This window comes from Rhinopithecus bieti, unplaced genomic scaffold (assembly GCF_001698545.2).
Source record: "Rhinopithecus bieti isolate Rb0 unplaced genomic scaffold, ASM169854v2 scaffold_42084, whole genome shotgun sequence".
Taxonomy (NCBI): Eukaryota; Metazoa; Chordata; class Mammalia; order Primates; family Cercopithecidae; genus Rhinopithecus; species Rhinopithecus bieti.
This window is the reverse complement of record NW_016818934.1, coordinates 2,898,585-2,920,416: the sequence shown is the minus strand read 5'-3', so window position 1 is coordinate 2,920,416 and position 21,832 is coordinate 2,898,585. Positions and strand designations below refer to the sequence as shown.

Genomic DNA, 21,832 nt, shown 5'->3' with positions numbered 1-21,832 from the left:
GCTAAGATGGCTAAACATGTCCTTAGCCTCTCTCTATACCATACTTTTTATGTTTATTTAAAATTTTTTTCCAGATACCTTATACTTCCCTTGCATAGACATTTATGAGGAAAAATATATTTTGCTTGAGAGTCTTCTACAATAAAGATGGGGATTTCTGAACAAATACCATATAAATCAGATGACAAATGCTTAGTTAACTGAAAGCATAGCAATCTTCTCTTTCTCTGAATCTACCTTTCAACCTTTTTTGTCTATTCAATAGTTCTTTTTTAGTGAAAATTTTAAACATGCACAAAATGAAGGGATAGTGTAATAAACTTCCACATAGCCATCACCCAAGTTCAAGAATTATGAATTATTGATTCATAATTGAATCTATTGATTATTGAACTATCAAATTTGAACTATTGAACTTTGTCACATCAGCTTCATTTTTCATACTTTTTAAAATTTATTCTTTTGGTTGCTGGGGGATATAAAATCAAATGCTAAACTTCATGTCATGTCACCCCAAACATAGTGTGTATTTATTTATTTATTTATTTATATATGGAGTCTCACTCTGTCACCTAGGCTGGAGTGCAGCGGTGCCATCTCGGCTCACTGCAACCTCCGCCTCCTGGGTTCAAGCAATTCTCCTGCCTTAGCCTCCTGAGTAGCTGGGATTACAGGTGCGCACCACCACACCTGGCTAATTTTTGTATTTTTAGTAGAGACAGGGTTTCACCGTGTTGGTCAGGCTGGTCTCTTTTTAAAATGAACATTTTCTTACAAATTACACCACCATTATCATACTTAACAATGATTTATTTGTATTGTTCAATTTCCACTCCATGGCGAATTTTCCCAATACTATGTAATATATAAATTTTCTTAATATTGTGTATGGAATATATGGAAAATAAGTAAATTTCCTCAGTACTGTATACTGAGTAAGTTTGTGAGGGATACAATGTATTGAGGAAATGCTGTTTATTGATGTAATATGAAGTACACAGAAGTCCCATTATTATTGGTGCTAACATTGAACAGTGGAAATAGGGACTGCCAGCCTGACTACTCCACTATAAAGTTTCCTCACAACTCTTCATCTAATGGACTCATCCAGTGATGATCAATTAGGGTTACAAATGGTGATTTTCTAATTCTTTCATTTCTTATTCATTTAGTAGCTAGAATTTTTCTGTTAAAAAAGTCTCTCAGGCTATTTGATTACCATAAAATATAGTTCATAGAGGAAAATCAAGACAAGTGATTAATTCTCCATAATTCCAGTTACCCACATAGCTTTTATAATACTGAACAAATTATAACCAGAGTATTTATTTTCTAAATTATCTTGTTCTTCATGCCTTCTTTGGTTAAATTAAGGCTCTGAGGAAAGAAAGAATTTATGTGTTTTCTTTTGAAAAATATAAATTCATAGAAATATTAGGTTAGTGCAAAAGTAATTGCAGTTTTTGCCAAAACCACAGTGACTTTTGTACCAGCCTAATATAAAGAACCTCAGAAGTCATCTATTTCAATCCCCACATTGTACAAGTAAGGATACTGAGGCATGGGGATATTATAATGTGTTCAGTTCGGTGGATATGCTGAGACTGCAACCTGATCTGCCAGATTCCAGAGTGTTGCTCTGGATGACCTCTTAGATAATATATGTGAAAAAGTATTTGTGGAAAAATAATAGCTAGATTCTCATATTCATACACAGCTAGGGCTGTGGGATGGTTCCATATCTTACTTCACACCATTTATTGATCTTACTAAAGAAATGTGAGTTGCCTAGATGAATCCTTAGCTTGCCAAAGATTATTTTCAAGAATGGAGTTGCTTGGTGAAGAAAATTATCCTCCTACCTGAGAAGAATTTTTAGTGGTTTGTGCTGGAGCAAAGAATTGACAGTTCACTTTAGAAAGTAAAAATCATTGATCAATTCTATGTTTATTGAATGCTAAGTCCATACCACTGTGATACAATTAAGAGCTCCTAAGATATGATTCTCCTCCCCTAAAATCTCACTAGAGAAGTCAGGCATACACATAACACCAGCCACAAAAGTTAGGGCATAGTCATGACCTGAATAACAGAGATTTCTCAAGATGTCTGTGCTCATGGTCAAGAGAATGGACAAGCAAAAAATACTGAGAGCCCGGAGATTTTGGAGGACCTTCCAGAGGAAATGAGGCCTAAATTTTCCAGAGGACAATAGGCAGGTATTTAAAGCAAGGGAAAGCTGGGTGCCATAATGAGAAGAGAGGAAATGCCAAAGGGATGCTTAAATCCATCTCACTGCAATAAGGGATTTGTAAAAGGGCTCTTCCTTATTGAGGCGAGAGATGAGGTGATTGGAGTCAGGCTGAAGAAGGCCCTAAATATGTAAACACAGAGTTGGGCCCTTTTATCCCACCAGATGTGGAAAGCCACTGGGGAACCACAGGCAGGAGATGGCATGATGAACTCTAGGGAGCAGCTGCCAGTCTCCCTCCCATCCAGAGACTGCCATCTCTTGCCTGAAAAGATTGGGACCTCACACTGGTTCAGAGTTTCTAGGCCTTTTTCTTAAAACTTTGAAAAATGTGAGATAAAATCATCAATTCTACTAGAACAGGCCAGCCACCACTCAGTGCTAGGGCTTTGAATTCTTTTTCCCATCCACTCTTAAAACTTCACCATTAGAGCCATTCTTCCCTATTCAATAATAGTGCACACCCATGCATGCAATAAACACTTATTTAATAATATGCCAAGCACTGTTCTAGGCATTGAAACATAGAGATGGACAGGTTACAAAAGGATCCTGTTCTCAAGGGGCTTACAACCTAGTGGAAGAAGACAAACTATACAATATATGAGAAAACAAAAACAAACTTATTTCAGATTGTGAAGTGGGCATGTCATGATTGACAGCAAGTAATTGGGGATTAGGAAGCTTCTGCAAATAGGGTTGTTAACAAAGTCTTTCTCAAAGACAGAATATTTGATCTGACACCTCAGTAATGAGATGGTGTTGACATTCAGAGCCTGGGGAATATAGTTCCAAACAGACCGAATGGTAGATGCAAAGTTTCTAAGAAAAGGGAGGGCTTCATATATCAAGGGATAAAAAGGAGGCCAGTGTAGGTGGAACAGAGTAAGTGAAGTTGTGAGTACTATGAAATAAAATCAGAAGAGTAGAAAAGGACCAGATCATGTCAATGCTAATAGTCCTTGGTGAGCAGTTTGCATTTTATTCTGACAGTGATGAGAAGCCATTGGGGGGTTTTATATGGAGAAGTGAAAAAATCTGATTTATCATTTTAAAAGATGACTATAATGCGTGTGGAAAGATATTAATTGTAGCATTGTGTGTAGAAGTACAAGTCTGGATACCAACTAATTAACCATCAACCATCAAGGATAAGATAAATAATTTGGTGGCATGTACATTCAATGAAATACCAGGCAACTATGAAAAAGAATGTCAGTATTTACATTTTGATATAGTTTGTGAGTAAAAGGTGTCAAATAGTGTGGAGTGTTTGTTACTTTTGTGTAAAAAAATAAAGTAGAACCCCAAAAAAGAAGACTTTGTAAAGCAACGGATTATTTGTCAATTTCAGATGGTTCCTTCTTGGTCCACTGATATGGCTTGGCTCTGTGTCCCCATTCAAATCTCACCTTAAATTGTAATAATCTCCAGGTGTCAAAGGCAGGACCAGGTGGAGATAATTGAATTGTGGGTGTGGTTTCCCCCATGCAGTTCTTGCGATAGTGAGTGAGTTCTCACAAGATCTGATGGTTTCATTAGGGGCTTCCCCCTTTGCTTGGCCATCATTCTCTCTCCTGCCACCCTGTGAAGAGTTGCCTTCTGCCATAATTGTAAGTTTCCTGAGGCCTCCCCCACCATGCAGAACCATGAGTCAATTAAACCTCTTTTCTTTATAAATTATCCAGTCTCAGGTATTTCTTCACAGCAGCATGAGAACAGACTAACAAGTCCGCTAAGGCCAGGTAGGATATTCACCATGTGGCTAGAGCTGGATACTCAGTTAGCCATTGCTGTACCTGTGAATCCATCTACCCATCTACTATCCTGCTGTCATCACGAGCAAAAACCAGACACATGACATCAGCCTGCCAGAGCCACCTGTTCCCAGTTGCATGTTTGATAGGTTCTTAGTGGGAGAAAGTCATGGTAAGATCCCTGTCAATCACACCCAAAATTTCCGAAACAAGGCGATTAAGTGAGCAGCAAGCACAAAGCTCATGGAAGGAGTTTCTCTGAAGAATTCTAATTTGAAAATTGTGGATGGGGTCAGACAATGCCAATTTTTGAGAGGACGGGGAAAGGGGGCCACAGTGGGAAGAGAGGCAGCCTGCCACTGAGCACCAGGGCAACCCAGGCCAGACAGGCTCCTACTCTGGTTGTCTTCATCCATGCAGTGGGGGCAATGAATTATATGTGGATAAAGGTAAAGCCATCCCAGAATCCACCCTTCCCCTTAGCTCACTGATTTTCTCTGTCACCATTCTGGCTGGAGCCCAGGAAGTGTAATTCTGTAGTGAAAACCATGTGGGGTGTAGAGCACAACAAATGGTGCACTCCAGCAACAGAAACAATCTCGTGATGGCCCACGTCTCCAGGTAATGCCATCCTCCTCCACCAGCATACTCATGCACACACTTACGCATGCAATCACATGTTCAAACTTCCCATTGATTTCCTATTGCCACGATTCTGTAGAAAGACCTCCCTGACTCTGGTCCTGATACATTGAATCAGTAGTTCTCAAGGTGTCGCTCTAGAACCAGCAGCATTGACGTTACCTGGGAGCTAGTTAGAGATGGGCATTCTTGAACCACACCACAAACCTACTGAATCAGAAACTCTGGGAATAGGGCTCAATAATCTATAGTATAACAAACCCTCCAGGTGATTGTGATACAGGCCCAGGTTCTCAGGCTTACACATTGGAATCACCTGGAGAGCCTTAATGACTACTGATGCCTAGGTCCCACTCCAGAGGTCTGTAGCAATCAAACTGTGTAAGAGCTGGATAGTAGAATCTGTGTGTGTGTGTGTGTGTCTTCTGTCACACACACACACACAGACAGTGAGGATGAACGGTGGGAGGAGGACAAAAACTCTTTCACCTGGACACCTTCCAGTAGAATCAACAACTTACCACCTTTTTATCTGCCTTCTTCTTTACCTGTCTCTTCCTTCCTATATTCCACTCCAGAAGTGTTTGAGCACTGCTTCAGCAGGTCTTCTCTGCGTCATTTCCAGACTGCATGCATTAAGGCTTGCTAAGTAGTTTAATCTTGGAGAGCTAGCAGTCACACTGGAAGCAGAAGGTCTCGTCTTCATGACACTATCAGGAAGCATCTCAGAAAGCAGCCATTTTGCAAATTTACAGGTGGAATTGGCCCTAATGTAGAAAAATTGAAAGATTAATTGAGTTAAAAAACAAATTTATTGTTAAAATAACTTACTGCTGGGTGCGGTGGCTCATGCCTGTAATCCCAGCACTTTGGGAGGCTGAGGTGGGTGGATCACCTGAGTTCAGGAGTTTGAGACCAGCCTGACCAACATGGAGAAACCCCGTCCCTAATAAAAATACAAGATTAGCCAGGTGTGGTGGTGCATGCCTGTAATCCCAGCTACTCGGGAGGCTGAGGCAGGAGAATTGCTTGAACCTGGGAGGCGGAAGTTGCGGTGAGCCAAGATCACGCCATTGCACTCCAGCCTGGGGAACAAGGGTAAAACTCCATCAAATAAATAAATAAATAACTGACCACTGTTTAACTCAACAGAAGTGTTTTAAAATTTGGCTTAACTCTATTGGTGCTGTTTTCCACTTCAGTGAAGACCTGTGTTTACAAAACATAAGTACTTTTTCAACCTGGAATGATGCTATACTAGGACCACCAATGTGTATTCCCTGCTGAGCCTTAACATGTGTCCCCTGTGATTTGGGTGACTGCAAGAGTCGTCTATCTTTTTGTGCCTCTTTGTGCTTTAAGACCCTTGGAGTTTCCTTGTGGACATATAGTGAGCAGCAAGTAACCTGCCAAACCACGGGGATTTCCTCCTGCATAGGGTCCTTTGGTTCTAAGGATTCTCAAGGACTTTGAAGAGAAGACAGTAACTGAACCAGTGCATGGTATAAGGAGCATGCAGCTGTCACATGCATGCTATTTACATCGTGCAGGCAAGTGCACATCAATTCATATTTGATAGCTGTGCTATGGTGGGCACACTTCCGAGGGAAGCCCTGCCAATTATAACAAGGGCAGCTATGTGTTCAATATTAGCAACATACCCAAAAGAAATAGTAGCTTTGGATTTGTTCTACGATTGTTGAACAGCTTAGCCAAGTCATGACACATTCATTCATTCAGCATTCATTGAGCAACTGCTACTTGCCAGTCATTACACTAGGCATGAGAGAAATGAAAACAAGTAAGACCTACTCACTGCCTTCAAGAGCTCATGGCTTGGAGGACAAGACACATGTAAATACTGACAACACAAGGTGGTCAGGGTGTGGCCACGGCAGATGCAGGGGTCTATAGGAGCATGGAGAACACCTGATGCAGGCCTAGTGGGTCATCAGGGGACATCAGGGAAGGCTTCCTGGAGGAGTTGACACCTAAACTGATTCTGGAAAGATAATGGGCATGGACTAGGTAAATACTGGTGTCAGGAAGTAATAGAAGTCATCCTTCATCTTAGTGAACTCCAGAAAATTCTATTTTGGGTCAGAGATCTCAATTGTGAATCTAATGAAAGCCATGAGCTCTCCCCCTGGTAAAATGTTCATGTATAATTACAGCACAATTTCTTGGGGTCATGGACTGCTTAAGTTCCATACACAGATCCTCTAGGGTTCATGAACCCCAAGTTAAGGGCTTTGCAGAAAATTATATTCTCTGTGCTGGAGGAACCCTCTGAGACCACCTAACCCAACCCCTCACTTTATCAACAAGGAGATCAAGGCCCAAAGAGGACAGATAACTTGTTCAGGGCCACACAGCCAGTGGGTTGTGGGGATGTAGAAGTCCGAAAGGGGAGGGAAGGCACATCCAGTTTCCAGTCCCCATGGTATCTTTTCCACAGGGATATTTCCTGGCTGGCATCTGAGCTATGTTGATGTGAAGGACAACTCCCGTGACGAGACATTCCGCTTCCAGTGCGACTGCTGGCTCTCCAAGAGTGAGGGTGACGGGCAGACGGTCCGCGACTTTGCCTGTGCCAACAACAAGATCCATGATGAGCTGGAAGAGACCAGTATGTGGGGGAGAGCATTGGCTCAGGAGGGAGGCAGGGAATGGTGCTGGAATAAGAAGACACTGTTCCAGCTGGAGGGGGGTCAGATGCCCGATGCAGGGAATAATATGGAGAGATGCATGAGGAAACATCCTAACTGCTATTTGGTGAAACTGGAACCGCTAAGAAACATTGATGCCAGCTCATGGCTCAAAATCACAGGGACTAATTAGGTGGCAGGAAAACCCACTGGGGACAAGCTGACCCTGACCTGAAGGCTGAGCTGGGTGGTTTAGTGTGGAGTCCTCTCTGGTTTATTTTTATAACATGGACATCATCCAACTGATGCCTGTGGCAACAGCTGCCTAATCAACACTTCCTAGAAACAGAATGCAGGGGAAGCCAGTATCTCCAGCAGCGGCTTTCCTTTTGTCCCTTCCTCAGGGGATATTTAAAGGGGAAGAGTAATTGATCCTGAGGGGATGGCCATCAAAGCCTAGGGAGATGTGCCTCTCACAGATGCCAGGGTCTGGGCCCAACAGATTGGAAGAGGCTTGTCAAAGGCAGAGGCTGATATGAGAAATGGATTTTTCCAATCTTAGTTATTAAGGCAGCACTAGCTTCAGTAAGAGGCAAACCCCTAAATCTCAGTGCCTTCACACAACAAAACATTTTTCACTCTTTTTATACCCAGTCCAGTATGTGTGTTTGGTGGGAGGTCTTCCATGGAGTGATTTAGGGACCCAAGCTCCTTCTGTCTGTATCTCAGTCATTTCTAATGTGTGGCTTCTATATTTCTTGCAAATGGGAAAAGAGCATGGAGAAGGCACACTCCCTTAATAGAACTCACATCCTGTTAGTGCAAACTAGTCATGTGGTACCACCAGATGCAAGGGCACTTGGGAAATGTAGTTCCTGGCTGGGCAGCCCCTTCCAGGGGACCACTGTAGGCTATGGAAAGGAGGCCACCGACTCACACTCATCTCTACCATGCCATCCAAACTGCTCAATGATGAGATTAGCTGCCTTGAGAGGTAGTGAGCACTATGTCCCTGGGAGTATTCAAACAAGGGCCAAGCACCCATTTATCCAGAATTCCTGTATGAGAATTCCTGCCCTAATTCAGAAGGTAGACTCCCAACTTGTGTAATTACACTCCTGAGAAGTTACTGGGTGCCCAGTTTTATTTTAGATGCTATGAATGATGCATATGGCTTTGTGGCCTCTAGTTTATTTGTATTGTCCTTTGCACATGCATTAGTCTCTCAATACATCCAAAGCTCCCACAGGTTAGGGATAGCATCACCCATGTATGTAGCCCTCTGCAGCTCTGCAGGCCTTGGGGATCAGTAGGTGCTCAATTGGTGCTCGGCAAATGGAAGAAAATACATTCCTTGTCCTTACAGCCTCACAATCTAGTTCGAGGGAAACCTTACGCACCTTACACAAGTGCCATGATGAGCAATAGAGATTCCTCAGGCTATTGGTGTCCAGGAAAGTAGAGAGTTGTAAGGCTTGGAGCATAATCACTGAGTCTCCTTCACAAATTCCCTGCCAAACCTCTGCTAAAATCTGTGAGATATGGGTTGACAGGGAGATTGTAGAGGGTAAGTGACCCTTCTGTCGATTCCAGAAGGATGTGTGCATGCTGGAGACCAGAGGGCAAGGACGCATAGCCAGGAGAGGGCCTGAATCAATCCCTCTTTACTGGGAGGTTGCATAGAGCAAAGTGATGCCATCTGGGCTGCCCATGAGGGGACAGGCAGCCACACCTGTGTCCTCAGATGGAGGTTCACCCTGGAGGCAGTCGTGGATGCAGCTTGAGGCAAGCATGCCAACGCTCAGCTACCTTCATTTAACCATGTGACAAACTCTTACTGAGTACCCACAAGAGCCAGGCCCTAATCTGACTTCTGGGGACACACTAATCAATGAAACAGAGACTCTGCTCTCATGGCACTTACATGCTGACATCACTGACCCCAAGGCATCTCTGGACACTCAGTGTGTGAGAACAAATACGCTCTTGTACTTGAACAGAGCTTTATGGGGATGAAAGCATTCCATATCCATGTTCTCAATAGATCTTTGCAATCCTACTCCCACCCCGTGAAATAGAGGGGGTGCAAATTCACACCTCTGTATCATGGATAAGGCAAACAAAAACCCAGAAAAGTTAAGTGACACATCGAAGGCCCACTGCACCGCCCCAGGATGTCTTGTCCTTATTAGGCCTGGCTGGTACTCCAGATTAATTAATTGCTCCATCTCATTTAGCCTCCTGTTCTCTACCTTTATCCCCAACTCTTGTTGGCAATTCTAGAAGCTGCTCCTTGCCCTCTCCGAGCATCTGCCTCTGCAGATGGTTCCAATGTGCAGCCAAAGCTGAAAACCATTGGCAATCTTTAAATAATACTAACGTCTGGGTCCCACTTCCAGAGATTCTATTGTAATTGATCCAGGGTCAGAAAAAAGGCCAGGACAGTAAGATCATATGCACATGTGTTTACATGCATGCTTGTATACACATGCGTGCGTGCGCACGCACACACACACACACACACACACACACACACACACCTAGAAGGACAGAAACATCTCTTTCTGGGACATCCTCTGGCAGGGCCAATGTCTTCCTCTCTGCAGCCCCTCCCACTCCCTATGCTCCCACTCGAAGCCTTTTAAGGTTGCCCAGTCAGCCTTACCTGCAACATTTCCAGCCAAAATACAGTCCAGCTTGCAGGTCAGCTCCCCAGGGATGGAACGTTCACTGCTTGCTTCACCACTAGAAAATCCATCTTCATATTTATGTTATTGAAGCATCCATCCTTTGGTAGTCCCAGTGGAGTCAAACAGAAAGTTTCAGGAGTGGTCAGGACTCTTGGTTGTATGTACCTGAAACCCAATCCTAAGCTGGCTCCAGCAAAAGGGAATATATTGGCTCCCAGAACTTGGAAGTCTTGGGTGGCTCTAGCCGAGACTTGGCTGTCTCCAGAGGCTCCAGTGATCTCAGTATGTCTCTTTCTTCTCCTCTCAGCTCTGTTTCCTCCCATGTGTCAACTTTGTTTTAGTACATTGTGGAAGTTGGCTGCTCGCAGCTCCAATCCCATACCATTCCAGCTCAATAGCTTCCATGGAAGGGAAGAGAGCATCTCCCTGGGGAGGATTCTGATTGGCCAGGTCCAGGACTCTCAGCCCCATCCAACCCACATGGTAGGAGCTCCCCAACATAAACAGTGGTCCTGAAACACGAGACAGTGAAATCCAAATGCCCACTGGAAGCCCAACTATGCTCCTAGCATTCCTCCGTGGCCATTACATGCCCCTGTAGTTCTTGTCTCGAGACTAAACATCTGTTTATTCTGCAGCTCCTTGAACAATGTGACATTGAATCTTCCCTGCATCCTGCCCCTTCCCCTTTCAGTATAACCTGTATCGCTCATTCGTTGCCCTCTGCAGATGCCATGCCCAGGATGAAGGCAAGATTTCAAGGGGGATCTGCTCGCTCCTCTCCTGTCTTGCCTTTCAAACTATGACCCATGCCCCCTAAGCTCACAGTAGCTTTGCTGGTGGCCCCTTTATGCTAGTGACTTCCATGTGCTTCTTCCTTTGCATGACTGCCAAGAGCCTTCCTCCAGTGGGGCTTGTCCTTGGGTGTGCTGGCCCCACGGGAGATCTCTGTTAGATGGGGTTCATCACTTCTACCTGCCCTGAATGTTCAAGCTCCTGATCCTCTTTCATCTGCTCCTTCCCAGCAACCTGTGAAAAAAGTTGAGAATCATGCCTTCTACATTTTTATCAAGCCGCTTCATCTGGGAAAGCAAGGTGAAAATATGCTGATTGAAACTTCCTTTCAAAAGACCACCGATGCGACTAGCAACATTTGTTTCTAATCTACCTAAATGTCCTTGCTTACAAACCTTCTCTACCTTATCCTTAGGACTATTAGGAAAGAATTCATTTCAATCCCTGTAGGACAGCCCACCCGCACCATCTCTCACACTTCCTACTTGAGTCCATCGCGGTGATATGCAGGTTCCCAGTGCTCCCTGCCTCCCTCGCTGATGCTGACAAACCATTTCCCTAACCACACCCAGGATCTCCCTTTGAATTCACCAGTACCCATTTGCAGAACAAACCATTGCCTCCCATGGGGAAGCAGAAGGCAGTGGTTTGAACCACTGAACAATGTGGTTCCCTTGCTGGGATGGCTTTGGGTTCCTGGGCTGGAATCTGTCCTGGGCTGCAGAACTCTTCCCTACTGCAGAAAGGATGCACTCTCTGTGGATCTCTTCCTCCATCAGAGGCTGCCTGTCTCTTTGCCTAGATTCACTCTACTTGTTTCAGGTAGCAGAGATTTCTCCTTGAGAAAAGTTGCAAAAGGGTGGCTGTGTGGCTGGGATTGGTGCTGGGATTGAGCCACAGGCATGGCCATCTCTCCTCTTCCTTGTTTGTATCATGTCTCTGAGATAAAGGCACAGAAACAGAGCTACCCCTTTGGATCCAGAATCCCAGACCGTCAGTCATTCAGGTACTGCAGCAAGGGGTCTATGTCTGGAGACACTCGAGCCAGATACTTACTGTGTCCTCCAGGGTGCCAGTTCCATCCCTGGCCTGGTCCCTGGGGAGTGAGCCTGGATCACATGCCACACACCCTCAGTATCTTGGCTTAGGGGGATCAGGTTGCAATTTTAATTAGGGTGGTTGGATAGACATCTCTGAGACATGACTTTTGAGTAAGGACAAGAAGGTGAGCCAGTGAGCCAAGCCGCTATGGGTGGGGGAGGGAGAAGGAAAGAGGGAAGGACTCCAGGCAGGACAGCATTGCAGAGCTCTAGGACAGAGCATACCTAAGTGCTCTGGGTGCAGCTAGGAGGCAGAGTGACTGGAGTGAGAAAGAGAGAAAGTACCAGGACATGAAGTGGGAGAGGAAATGGGGAGCCAGGTTTTCCTCTTACCCCACGGTACTTTGTCTCTTTTTTGCAGGGTTATCTGTCACATTCTGTTACATGGTACAGTCAGTGTTTGTGTCTGGGGCTACAGATTGAGTTCTAGTGTCACCCAGGGTCTAGTCCAGCCCTGGCACTTAGCACCTACTTAACCAATGTTGGAGGAGTGCACACCTGTGCAGACACGACTGAGGGAACAGCAGGGTGAGATGGAATGACACCGAGACAAGCTATGAGCGAGACTGCTTGCTGGAGCAAGTGCAAGGGTCTTCGGGGTGCTTTGACTGCCTGGGTCTTTCCCCTTTGCTTTTGCACTGGGCCCCCCTTCTTCTCCCTTCTCAGCACCGATCTCCATTTTGCATCTCAGCCCTGTAGCTGAGTGTTCACCCCCACCTCCTGCTGCATTCCCAGTGGCTCCCATATTTGCCTGCAAAGAGGTTGCTACTATAAATAAATGAGAGCATTCACTGTAACCCCAGAATCTGGGCAGGTTCTACCTACAATGTCTCAATCGTGGTGATTTTAACCTGCCTCCCCCACACCCAGGCTGTAGCCTAAGACCAAATGAAGGACCAGAGGCTGTGGCCCTATTGCTCCCACCCTGATGATGGGCACTGCCTCCCCTGTGCTGACCCTCCCCCACCTCCTCCATTACAGCCTACGAGATCGTCATAGAAACGGGCAACGGAGGCGAAACCAGGGAGAACGTCTGGCTCATCCTGGAGGGCAGGAAGAACCGATCCAAAGAGTTTCTCGTGGAAAATTCTTCTAGGCAGCGCGCCTTTAGGAAGTAGGAGGGGAAGGCCCATGGGAAGTGGTGGGGGGTGGGTAGGTAAGGGAGGACCCCAAGAATCTCCTCCTTGGGTGGGAGCCATAGGTACACAAATGGGCCTAACCAGCAAGTACTTACTGAGCACCTACCATGTGCTGATCCTGTGCAAACACCCCGGGGCTAAATAGGCAATGGTGAAAGGGAAAGCATGGGACTGCATTTAATGGGAGCCTACCCTGTGGCTGGACAGTGCTACTCACTGCAAACGTTGCCTCACGTCTACAGAGACAAGGACCACACCTCCTTCCATCAGAGCCACTTGTGAACTGCTCAGATGCCCACTTCATCTCCTCCCTCCTTCCAGGACTGCTGAGACAGCCTCTACCTCCCCCTTAACTCTGCTACATCTTTCTCTTAGTCCATTAGACTGGTAGCTTAGAAACAACAGAAATGTATTTCTCACAGTTCTAGAGGCCAGGAGTCCAGGAGCAAGGCACCAGCAAATCTGGTGTCTGGTGAGGGCCCGCCTCCTGGTTCATAGCCAGCCATCTTCTCACTGTGTCCTCACATGACAGAAGGGGGAGGGAGCTCTCTGGGGCCCCTTTTATAAGGGCATGAATCTCATTCATGAGGGCTCAGCTCTTATGACCCCATCACCTCTCAAAGGCCCCACCTCGAAATACCATCATACTGGAGAATAGGTTTCAACATATAAATTTGGGGGAGCTGGGGCACAGACATTCCATTTATAACAACCTTTTCTTCAAATCTCCATATCAGGATGAAGTCTGGACTCCTTAGACTGGCACTTACAGACCCCCACAGACTGCCTGCACTCCTACCTTCTCCATTAGCTTTTCCCTCCCTGAACCCAAACTCCATCCAAGCTAGCATTCCCCCAGAAATATCTCTACCTCCATACCCCACTATTCCCACCCATGACTTTGCTAAGACATGTCTGTTTCAGGGGACTCTTCCCTTTCCCTCCTCCCTCTGCTCTCCAAGTCTCACCACCCTCACCATCTCCATCCTGCATAACGATGTCACCATTCTTTGGTGCTGGGGCCAGGCAGCTAGTGGGGCTTTTTCATTGTGATTGTCTTGGTCCCAAACTGAACTGAACCCCTCAAAGCCCCCAGGACTGCCGTGAGGTCCTGCTTGCCATCCCATCCCTGTTCCTGGCCCAGTGCTTGGAATGCAGCAGGCCCCCAACAAATGCTTACCTGCTTCAGTGGGCAAAGACCACACCTTTGTTTCCTGCAGGGGGACCACAGACACATTTGAGTTTGACAGCGTCTACTTGGGGGACATTGCCTCCCTCTGCGTGGGCCACCTCGCCAGGGAAGACCGGTTCATCCCCAAGAGGGAGCTTGTCTGGCATGTCAAGACCATCACCATCACCGAGATGGAGTATGGCAATGTGTATGTACTGAGCCTTTCCCCAAGGAAGTGCCACTCCCTCAGCATGGGGCAGGGACTGAGCTGGAATGTGGGCAAGAGAGCAGGGTGTGAGGAGGTATCTTCTTCAAGGTCAAGATTACCCCATTCAGGAGGCCTAGAAGGCAGGAAGGGAAGAGACACCTGTATGGTTCTGAAGCTATCTGGATTATGCATCTACTGTCAGAGGCACGGGAGTAGCCCAGATGACCTTGGGTGCATCTAGTCTTTGAATCCAGGGATGCTTCCTTGGAAGAATACTGAGAAAGTCAAACAGTGCCCGAGAGCAGAGACTTGCCTTGCCTTCCCCTTCTCTCAATCTAAAATAACAAAGAAACACAGCTTTGAAGTCTGCTGTTTACATGGTCATAGTGAAAACCCACCATCCATGTGGGCAGAGTAGGGATCAGAGACAAGGTAGGGTAATCCAGTGGTCCATCTGCCTCACAGTACCCCAGATAAGGGGCTTTGCATTCTCCCATCAGAGCCTTCTGGAGACTCAGGCATTTCTGGAAGATTAAGGGTCTTAGTTACCTGGGCAACATAGTCACAGTCATCAATTTGTCTAATTAAAACCCCTTGGTAGCCAAACTGGAAGCCAGAAAGAACCCTGAGGCTCTGGAAGGCAGGAAAGGTGCTGAGAAGGAGGCAGGGTAGGGTGGAAAGGGGAATCCAAGGTCAAGGCTTGCCAAAGGGTAAGTGAAAGCTGAGTACACAGCTCACAGCGCCAGAACCACCATGGACCCTCCCACATCTGCATCTCTCCCTGGGGCTGGCCCTGCTCATACCACACCCTAGAGCCTTCCCTGCACAAGGAAAGGTAACCTCTGTCTGCACAGAAGCAGTAGCCAGGCTGGACCCAGGCAGAGCCCTCAGCTATGGGCTCTGGCCCTCAGGAGCCCAAGCTTCTCAAAGCCACATTCGTCCAACCTGCAGCTCCCTGGATTTGGCTCCCCCAAACCAAGCAAGTCCTTGGGAATTTGGCAGAAGAGGTTCTGACCTCTGCTCAGACTGCCATAACAAAATATCAGACAGTGGGTGGCTTAAACAACAGAAAGCTATTTCTCACAGCTTTGGAGGCTGGAAGTCTGAGATCAGGGTTCTAGCATAGTGAGGTTCTCAGAGGACTGTCTTTCTGGCCTGCATATGGCCATCTTCTCTCTGTGTCCTCACGTCGTGGAGAGAGAGATCTGGTTTCTCTTCCTCTTCATGTAAGGGCACTAATTCCATCATGAGAGCCCCACCCTCATGACCTTATCTAAACCTAATTATCTCTCAAAGTCCCCCATCTGCAAATACCATTGCATTGGGGGTTCCAGCTTCAACGTATAAATTTGGGGAGATACAACTCTGTTCAGAGCAACTTCCCTCTTGAGCTATGGCATTACTTACTGCTCTTTTAGAGAAAGCTCAGCTCAAGTACAATCAATCCTGTAGGAGTTGCTCTATGTGCCTGCTAGGACCAGTACTGATGAGAATTTGACAGCTGGGAGACTGTCCCAGAAAAGTGAATGATTCACTGAGCAAGTCAGGGCCAGGCCTAAGCCCTTTTCACGGCTCAGTACTACCTCCCATTCACAGGGGTTGTGTCTGCTGATACTGCTCCTCTGCAAACCTCCCAAAATAAACAAAACAAAATAAAATAGTCACCCTCACATTATCCTTAATCCCACAATGTTGGCCAAGAGAGAGAGTTCTCAGCACCACCTGGCACCTTCCTGTCTTAGGAGGAAAGGAAGGCAAAGGCCCAACTGTAAGCTTCCCGTCCCACGGTCCTGGGCTCAAGTTGTAGAATTTTCCATCCTGTGGAAGAAGAAACCTCTCCTAATTGAAGCATCTTTCCCTCCAGCCTCAGGAATGCAGCCTGTCGTTGGCTGTCACCAGAGCTGGAGGGGGAGGAAGAGATATCTGTGGGGAAGGGGCTCTTCCTGAAGTGAAGGGGTTGCAGGGGTTCCAGGCCCCTGTATACTAGCACTGTCTCCTGGTCAACTGTGTGGCCTCCAGCAGTTACCCTTCTCCTCCTTGTGCTTCACGCTGCCCTTTGGGAGGAGAGCTGGATGCTCTATAGGGTCTAGGGTAGAGGAACGATGGCAGGGGTGTCAGCCTAGGAGCTCTCTGAAGTCATGCCCTAGCTCACCCCTGCCTGCCTGCAGTTCTCAAGCCTGTGGTCTCTGCTGGATGAAAACCTGTTTCCTGCAGAAATATAACTTTCGTCCAGAAGGGGGACTTTGCAGACATGTTTAATCGTGGTGACAATTCACATGGTCTCATTCTAGAAGGCACCTACATTCTGTATTATAAAACCACTTGCTTAACACTGTGTGTAACATCCACAACTCCTTTCCTGCCACCACGTTAGCCATATTTGGAGTTCCATGAATTACAAATGAATTTAATCTCAATCTCTCATATACGCAGTAACTCCAAATGTCCATCTCCCAGCTATTTCCATTCTGACCCCTCTTTTGCAGTGTGCTGTTGACCTTCCTGACCAGTTCTCATTCATCACTAATAGCCTCAGGATTTGGGTGAAAGGTCATACAAAAAGACCTTTATTTTTTAACTGAAAACACCTTTATTGTTTATCCCAGTAGCATATCTAATATACAACCATAAAAATTCAAATAATACAGAAACGTCTGTAAAAGAAAGTAAAAATTCCCTACAGCCCTGCCCATCAGAGGTGGCCACCGTGATGAGCATTTTGGTGACCCCATTCTCTGTGGCATTTTTCTGATACACAGTGTTCATAGATGTGCACTTATACATAGTTTTGAATATGCATCAGTTCTTTCTGCTCATTTTTCTCTGCTTTTGCCTTTACTCTGGCTGGACACCTTCCCCCCTTTCTAGCGGGAGCAGCCCGCTGCATGTCCTTCCAAAGCCAGAGCTTTGTGTAAGTCTGTAGGGCCCACATTTTGGTGATCCTATAATTATGTCTATCAGAAAACATTTCCTTATATCTACACCAGGGAATATTTTTCAGCCATCAAAAATAATGAATTAAATACATACCAGATGACTTGGAGCAATTCCCAGGAAGTATTATTGAGTGAGAAAATCGAGATACAGGAAAACATGTCTTATGTGATGCCGTTTTGTAAAGGGAACACTGACATCCCCATATGTCTATGTACACGTGGGTCTGTGCAGGGTTGGGTGAAACGGAGGGAAATTTGGCAGGCTACACCCTCAACTGTTACATGGGTTATCTGAGGAGAAGGGATGCTGAAGTGAGAGGAAGAAGAAAGAGAGAGAGCCAAGCAAAGAGGGAGCAAAAAAAAGTACATTTAGAAAAATATGTATAGGATCAGATGATTTTTGTATTTATATAGAATTATGCATATTAGTGGGCATATGCATAAAGAAATGCATTTTAAGAGAATTTTAAAACAATGCACGTATATCCTCCTCTAAGAAATTGTAGTATGTAACAACAATCCAAATTTATCAAGTGATAAATTGGGGGAAGACAATCTCAAAACAGAATAAGGATTTCCTGCAAATGTCTTTAAGTGGCTTATTCTTCAGGGCCAGGCAGGCTTTGATTCTGGGTCACCTTAAGCAGTGACTTTTCTTCTCCAAGTCTCAGTTCCTCCTCCTATGAAATGGGAGGATGATGCCCAGGGTTGTTGTGGGAGCTAATGAGATTCAAGAATGCAAAGTCCTGGAGTTGTGTAAGCAGGCAAAAAACCAAAGGTGTTTTTTTTGTTGTTGTTGTTGTTTTTGTTTTTTTTTTTTTTTCTGTTAAGAATGTTCATCTAAAATAGGGTTTGATTTTGCACCACTGGGCACACCTTTTCAGTGTTGCATTCCTGAAGTTGTTAGCCAGCACCAAGACTGCTTGTTTTCAAAGGTGTTAGCATATTAGCAATTTGGAGTGGGAAGAAACCATAGCAATTGTTCAGTACAAACCTCCAGCTTTGCCAATGGGAAAATCAAGATCTGGGTAGGAGATGTGACTTGTCCAAGGTCACGCAGGTGGTAGGTGGCAGGGCTGGGGCAAACCATGCCCTCTCACATCATGTGCAGCATTTTCCCACCATGCTGTCTGACGTTTTCCTTTATAATTCCTGAACCCACTGTCATTACCCAGAGTCTAAAATTGGGGATGTTCAAGAGAAGGTTTGGGAGGACTTCTTGGTCCAAGACAATTCTCTTGGCTCCAGACTTGCTTCTGCTTGTGATGGCTTCTTTGGTAGAGGACTTTCTCTTCCCCCTTGTACTCTGCAGTCTGTGAACACATAGACACACACACACACACACACACACACACACACACACACACATGCATACATACACAAACTCTTAGTTCAACTCAGTCAAGTGTAAGGAATCTGGGAGCACAAATTTAATAGTCATATTTCTACTTGGTTTTGCCTAAAATTGTCACTCTGGATTCAGCAACTTCCTCTAAAGGTGACACCACCAGGTACAAACATTAACCAGTCCCTTTGAGGGAGCAAGAGTATCTGCAGATGGGAGTGAGCTTGGAAAAGAGCAGGTGACAGGTGAGAAAGGAAAGCACAGCTGTGTGCAGTGACTCACACCTGTAATCCTAGTGCTTTGGGAGGCCAGCGCAGGAGGATTGCTTGAGGCCAGAAGTTTAAGATTAGCCTGGAAAACATGGTGAGACCCTATCTCTACAAAAATATATATTTTTTAATTAGCTGGGCGTGATAGTGCATGCTCATATTCCCAGCTACTCAGGAGGCTGAGGCAGGAGGATGACTCGAGCCCAGGAGTTCAAGGTTATAGTGAGCTATGATCACACCACTGCAGTTCAACCTGGGTAGCAAACTGATACCCTGTCTCTAAAGAAAATAAAATTAAAATACATAAAATGAATAAAGGAAAACACAAGGGAGAGAAGAGTCAGATCATGAGGAGTTTTGCAGACCATTGTAAAGTCTTTGGCTTTTACTTGACATGGGAAGCCACTGGAGGGTTCTGAACAGGGGAAGGTCATACTTGGGCTTACATCTCAACAGGATCACATGGCTGCTGCATACAGAATTGACCACAGATAGCAAAAAGCTAGAAGACCAGTTAGGAGGCTCTTGATAATTTCCAAATAGGAGATGATGGTGACTTAGACACAAGTAGCAGCAGGGCAGATAGATACTGGATAGTTTTCAAGTGGGCTGGTTCTGGATATATCTTAAAAATAGGGTCGGCTGGGCGCAGTGGCTCACGCCTGTAATCCCAGCATTTTGGGAGCCTGAAGCAGGTGAATCATGAGGTCAGGAGTTCCAGACCAGCCTGGCCAAGATGGAAAAAAAAAATTAGAGTCAACAGGATTTGCTTATGGATTGTACATGGAGTATGAGGGGCAAAAAAGAAGTAGAAGAATCTGGCTCACGCCTGTAATCCCAACACTTTGGGAGGCTGAGGTGGGCGGATCATGAGGTCGGGAGATCGAGACCATCCTGGCTAACACAGTGAAACCCCGTCTCTGCTAAAAACAAAAAAAAAAAAAAAAAAAAGCCGGGCATAGTGGCGGGCGCCTGTGGTCCCAGCTACTTGGGAGGCTGAGGCAGGAGAATGGTGTGAACCCGGGAAGCGGAGCTTGCACCACTGCACTCCAGCCTGGGAGAGAGAAGGAGACTCTGTCTCAAAAAAAAAAAAAAAAAAAAAAAAAAAAAAAAAAAAAAGAAAAAAAAAAAAAAAAAAAAAAAAAAAGAAAAAAAGAAAAGAAAAGAAAAAAGAAGTAGAAGAATCAAGAAGCAACTGGAAGAATGGAGATGCCTGTCCATGGTGAATTTTAAGTTAAACAAGAATCCATACTCACAGTTTAACCCAACATTTCCAGCTCCAATATCCCATCACCTTGGGAAGGGACCATTTATGGATGAGCAAGGGGATCTGGGGAGGGAGCAGCCTTGGCTGGGGTCTGCTTAGCCCCTCCCCCTCCTCTCTCCCACGTCTCTACCAGGTACTTCTTTAACTGCGACTGCCTCATCCCCCTCAAGAGGAAAAGGAAGTACTTCAAGGTATTCGAAGTTACCAAGACGACAGAGAGCTTTGTCAGCAAGGTCCAGAGCCTGGTGCCCGTCAAGTACGAAGTCATCGTGACGACAGGCTATGAGCCAGGGGCAGGCACCGACGCCAATGTCTTCGTGACCATCTTTGGGGCCAACGGAGACACAGGCAAGCGGGAGCTGAAGCAGAAAATGCGCAACCTCTTCGAGCGAGGCAGCACAGACCGCTTCTTCCTGGAGACGCTGGAGCTGGGCGAGCTGCGCAAGGTGCGCCTGGAGCACGACAGCAGCGGCTACTGCTCAGGCTGGCTGGTGGAGAAGGTAGAGGTCACCAACACCAGCACCGGCGTGGCCACCATCTTCAACTGCGGCAGGTGGCTGGACAAGAAGCAGGGGGATGGGCTTACCTGGAGAGACCTCTTCCCTTCTGTCTGAGGGGCTACAGCCCCCACCCTCTCACTGAGATGCCCCAATCTCACATTTCTGCCCTCCATCTTGATGGTTAGCAGCCCTCCAAAGCCTCTGGAGTTGGCACTGGGGGCCAGCAGGCCGCTGAGAACTGCATGGGGTCCTGCTCCCTACCCTACCCCCAGTTTATTGAACCTACAGTGATCATAATTAGCTTGTGTCATAATCTGTGGCAGCCCAAAAATAACTTTTTGTATTTCCTTTTTCTGTAATAACAGTAGTGATCAGGCTGGGACTTGCTGTCGAGTGTGGATGAGAAATTGAGTCTTCACCCAGGGGATAGAAGTGGAGAAGGAGAGGGCATCGAGATGGTGTATTTTAAGCAAAAACTAATTAACACTTTTCCCCAAAAAAGCTGGGCTAATTAAATTATTACCAACCATATCCTATAAAGAATTCATCTTAGCATCTACTTGCTAAGAAGTGTATGATTTTCCCCAGTTTCAATAAATCCAGTGGCAAATGGAGAAAAACAGCAGGAGGAAGTGTTTTGCTGGGGGATTTATGAGCCTGTGAAAAGTAGATAATTCTTTCCATCACTTTACAGAGAACGCATTGGCAAGTTCCTGCTGGTTATCCCAGCCTGTGCTAACACAGTCAGGACTGGACACAAAGGTGATAGGGATGGCACCTGCAACAGCCTGGTCACTGGCACTCTAAGGCCGGGAGAGAAAGCGGGATCATTCAGGTTATTTGGTGATTATAATCTGTGGCTCTCTGTGGGCAGGGTTTGGACTGAGAGCTGAGAGGGGCTTGGGAACAAAGTGAAGACCTGGTCTCTACCCTCAAGGGGAATGTGCCCTTGCTGGAGAGGCAGCAGGAGAACTGTACATCTGAGTACCCACACAGATTCGCACATGCACACACACTCTCCCTGATCGGCAGTCACGAAGTCACAGCAAGACTTCGCAGAGATCAGCACCTAACTTCTGATTTTCCTGCAGAGAAAAGGACAGCAACAAGGTGG

The 21,832-nt window shown here is 46.0% G+C and overlaps 1 protein-coding gene across 14 annotated transcripts in view; it reads left to right on the top strand.

Moving 5' to 3' along the window:
* The window catches only part of LOXHD1 (lipoxygenase homology PLAT domains 1), a 132,095-nt gene extending 110,879 nt beyond the window's left edge, over positions 1-21,216 (top strand). For 11 of the 14 annotated variants that reach the window (XM_017857842.1, XM_017857838.1, XM_017857840.1 and 8 more), the window contains 4 exons: positions 7,109-7,279; positions 12,865-12,997; positions 14,243-14,401; positions 20,352-21,031. In XM_017857842.1, the coding sequence (XP_017713331.1) occupies positions 7,109-7,279; positions 12,865-12,997; positions 14,243-14,401; positions 20,352-20,832 (944 nt within the window). In that variant the 3' untranslated portion in view covers positions 20,833-21,031. Of the gene's footprint in view, positions 1-7,108; positions 7,280-11,013; positions 11,084-12,864; positions 12,998-14,242; positions 14,402-20,351 lie in introns of those variants that run through there. The other 3 variants (XM_017857837.1, XM_017857836.1, XM_017857844.1) reach the window with 3 other exon arrangements.
* The last annotated feature ends 616 nt before the right edge of the window (positions 21,217-21,832 follow it).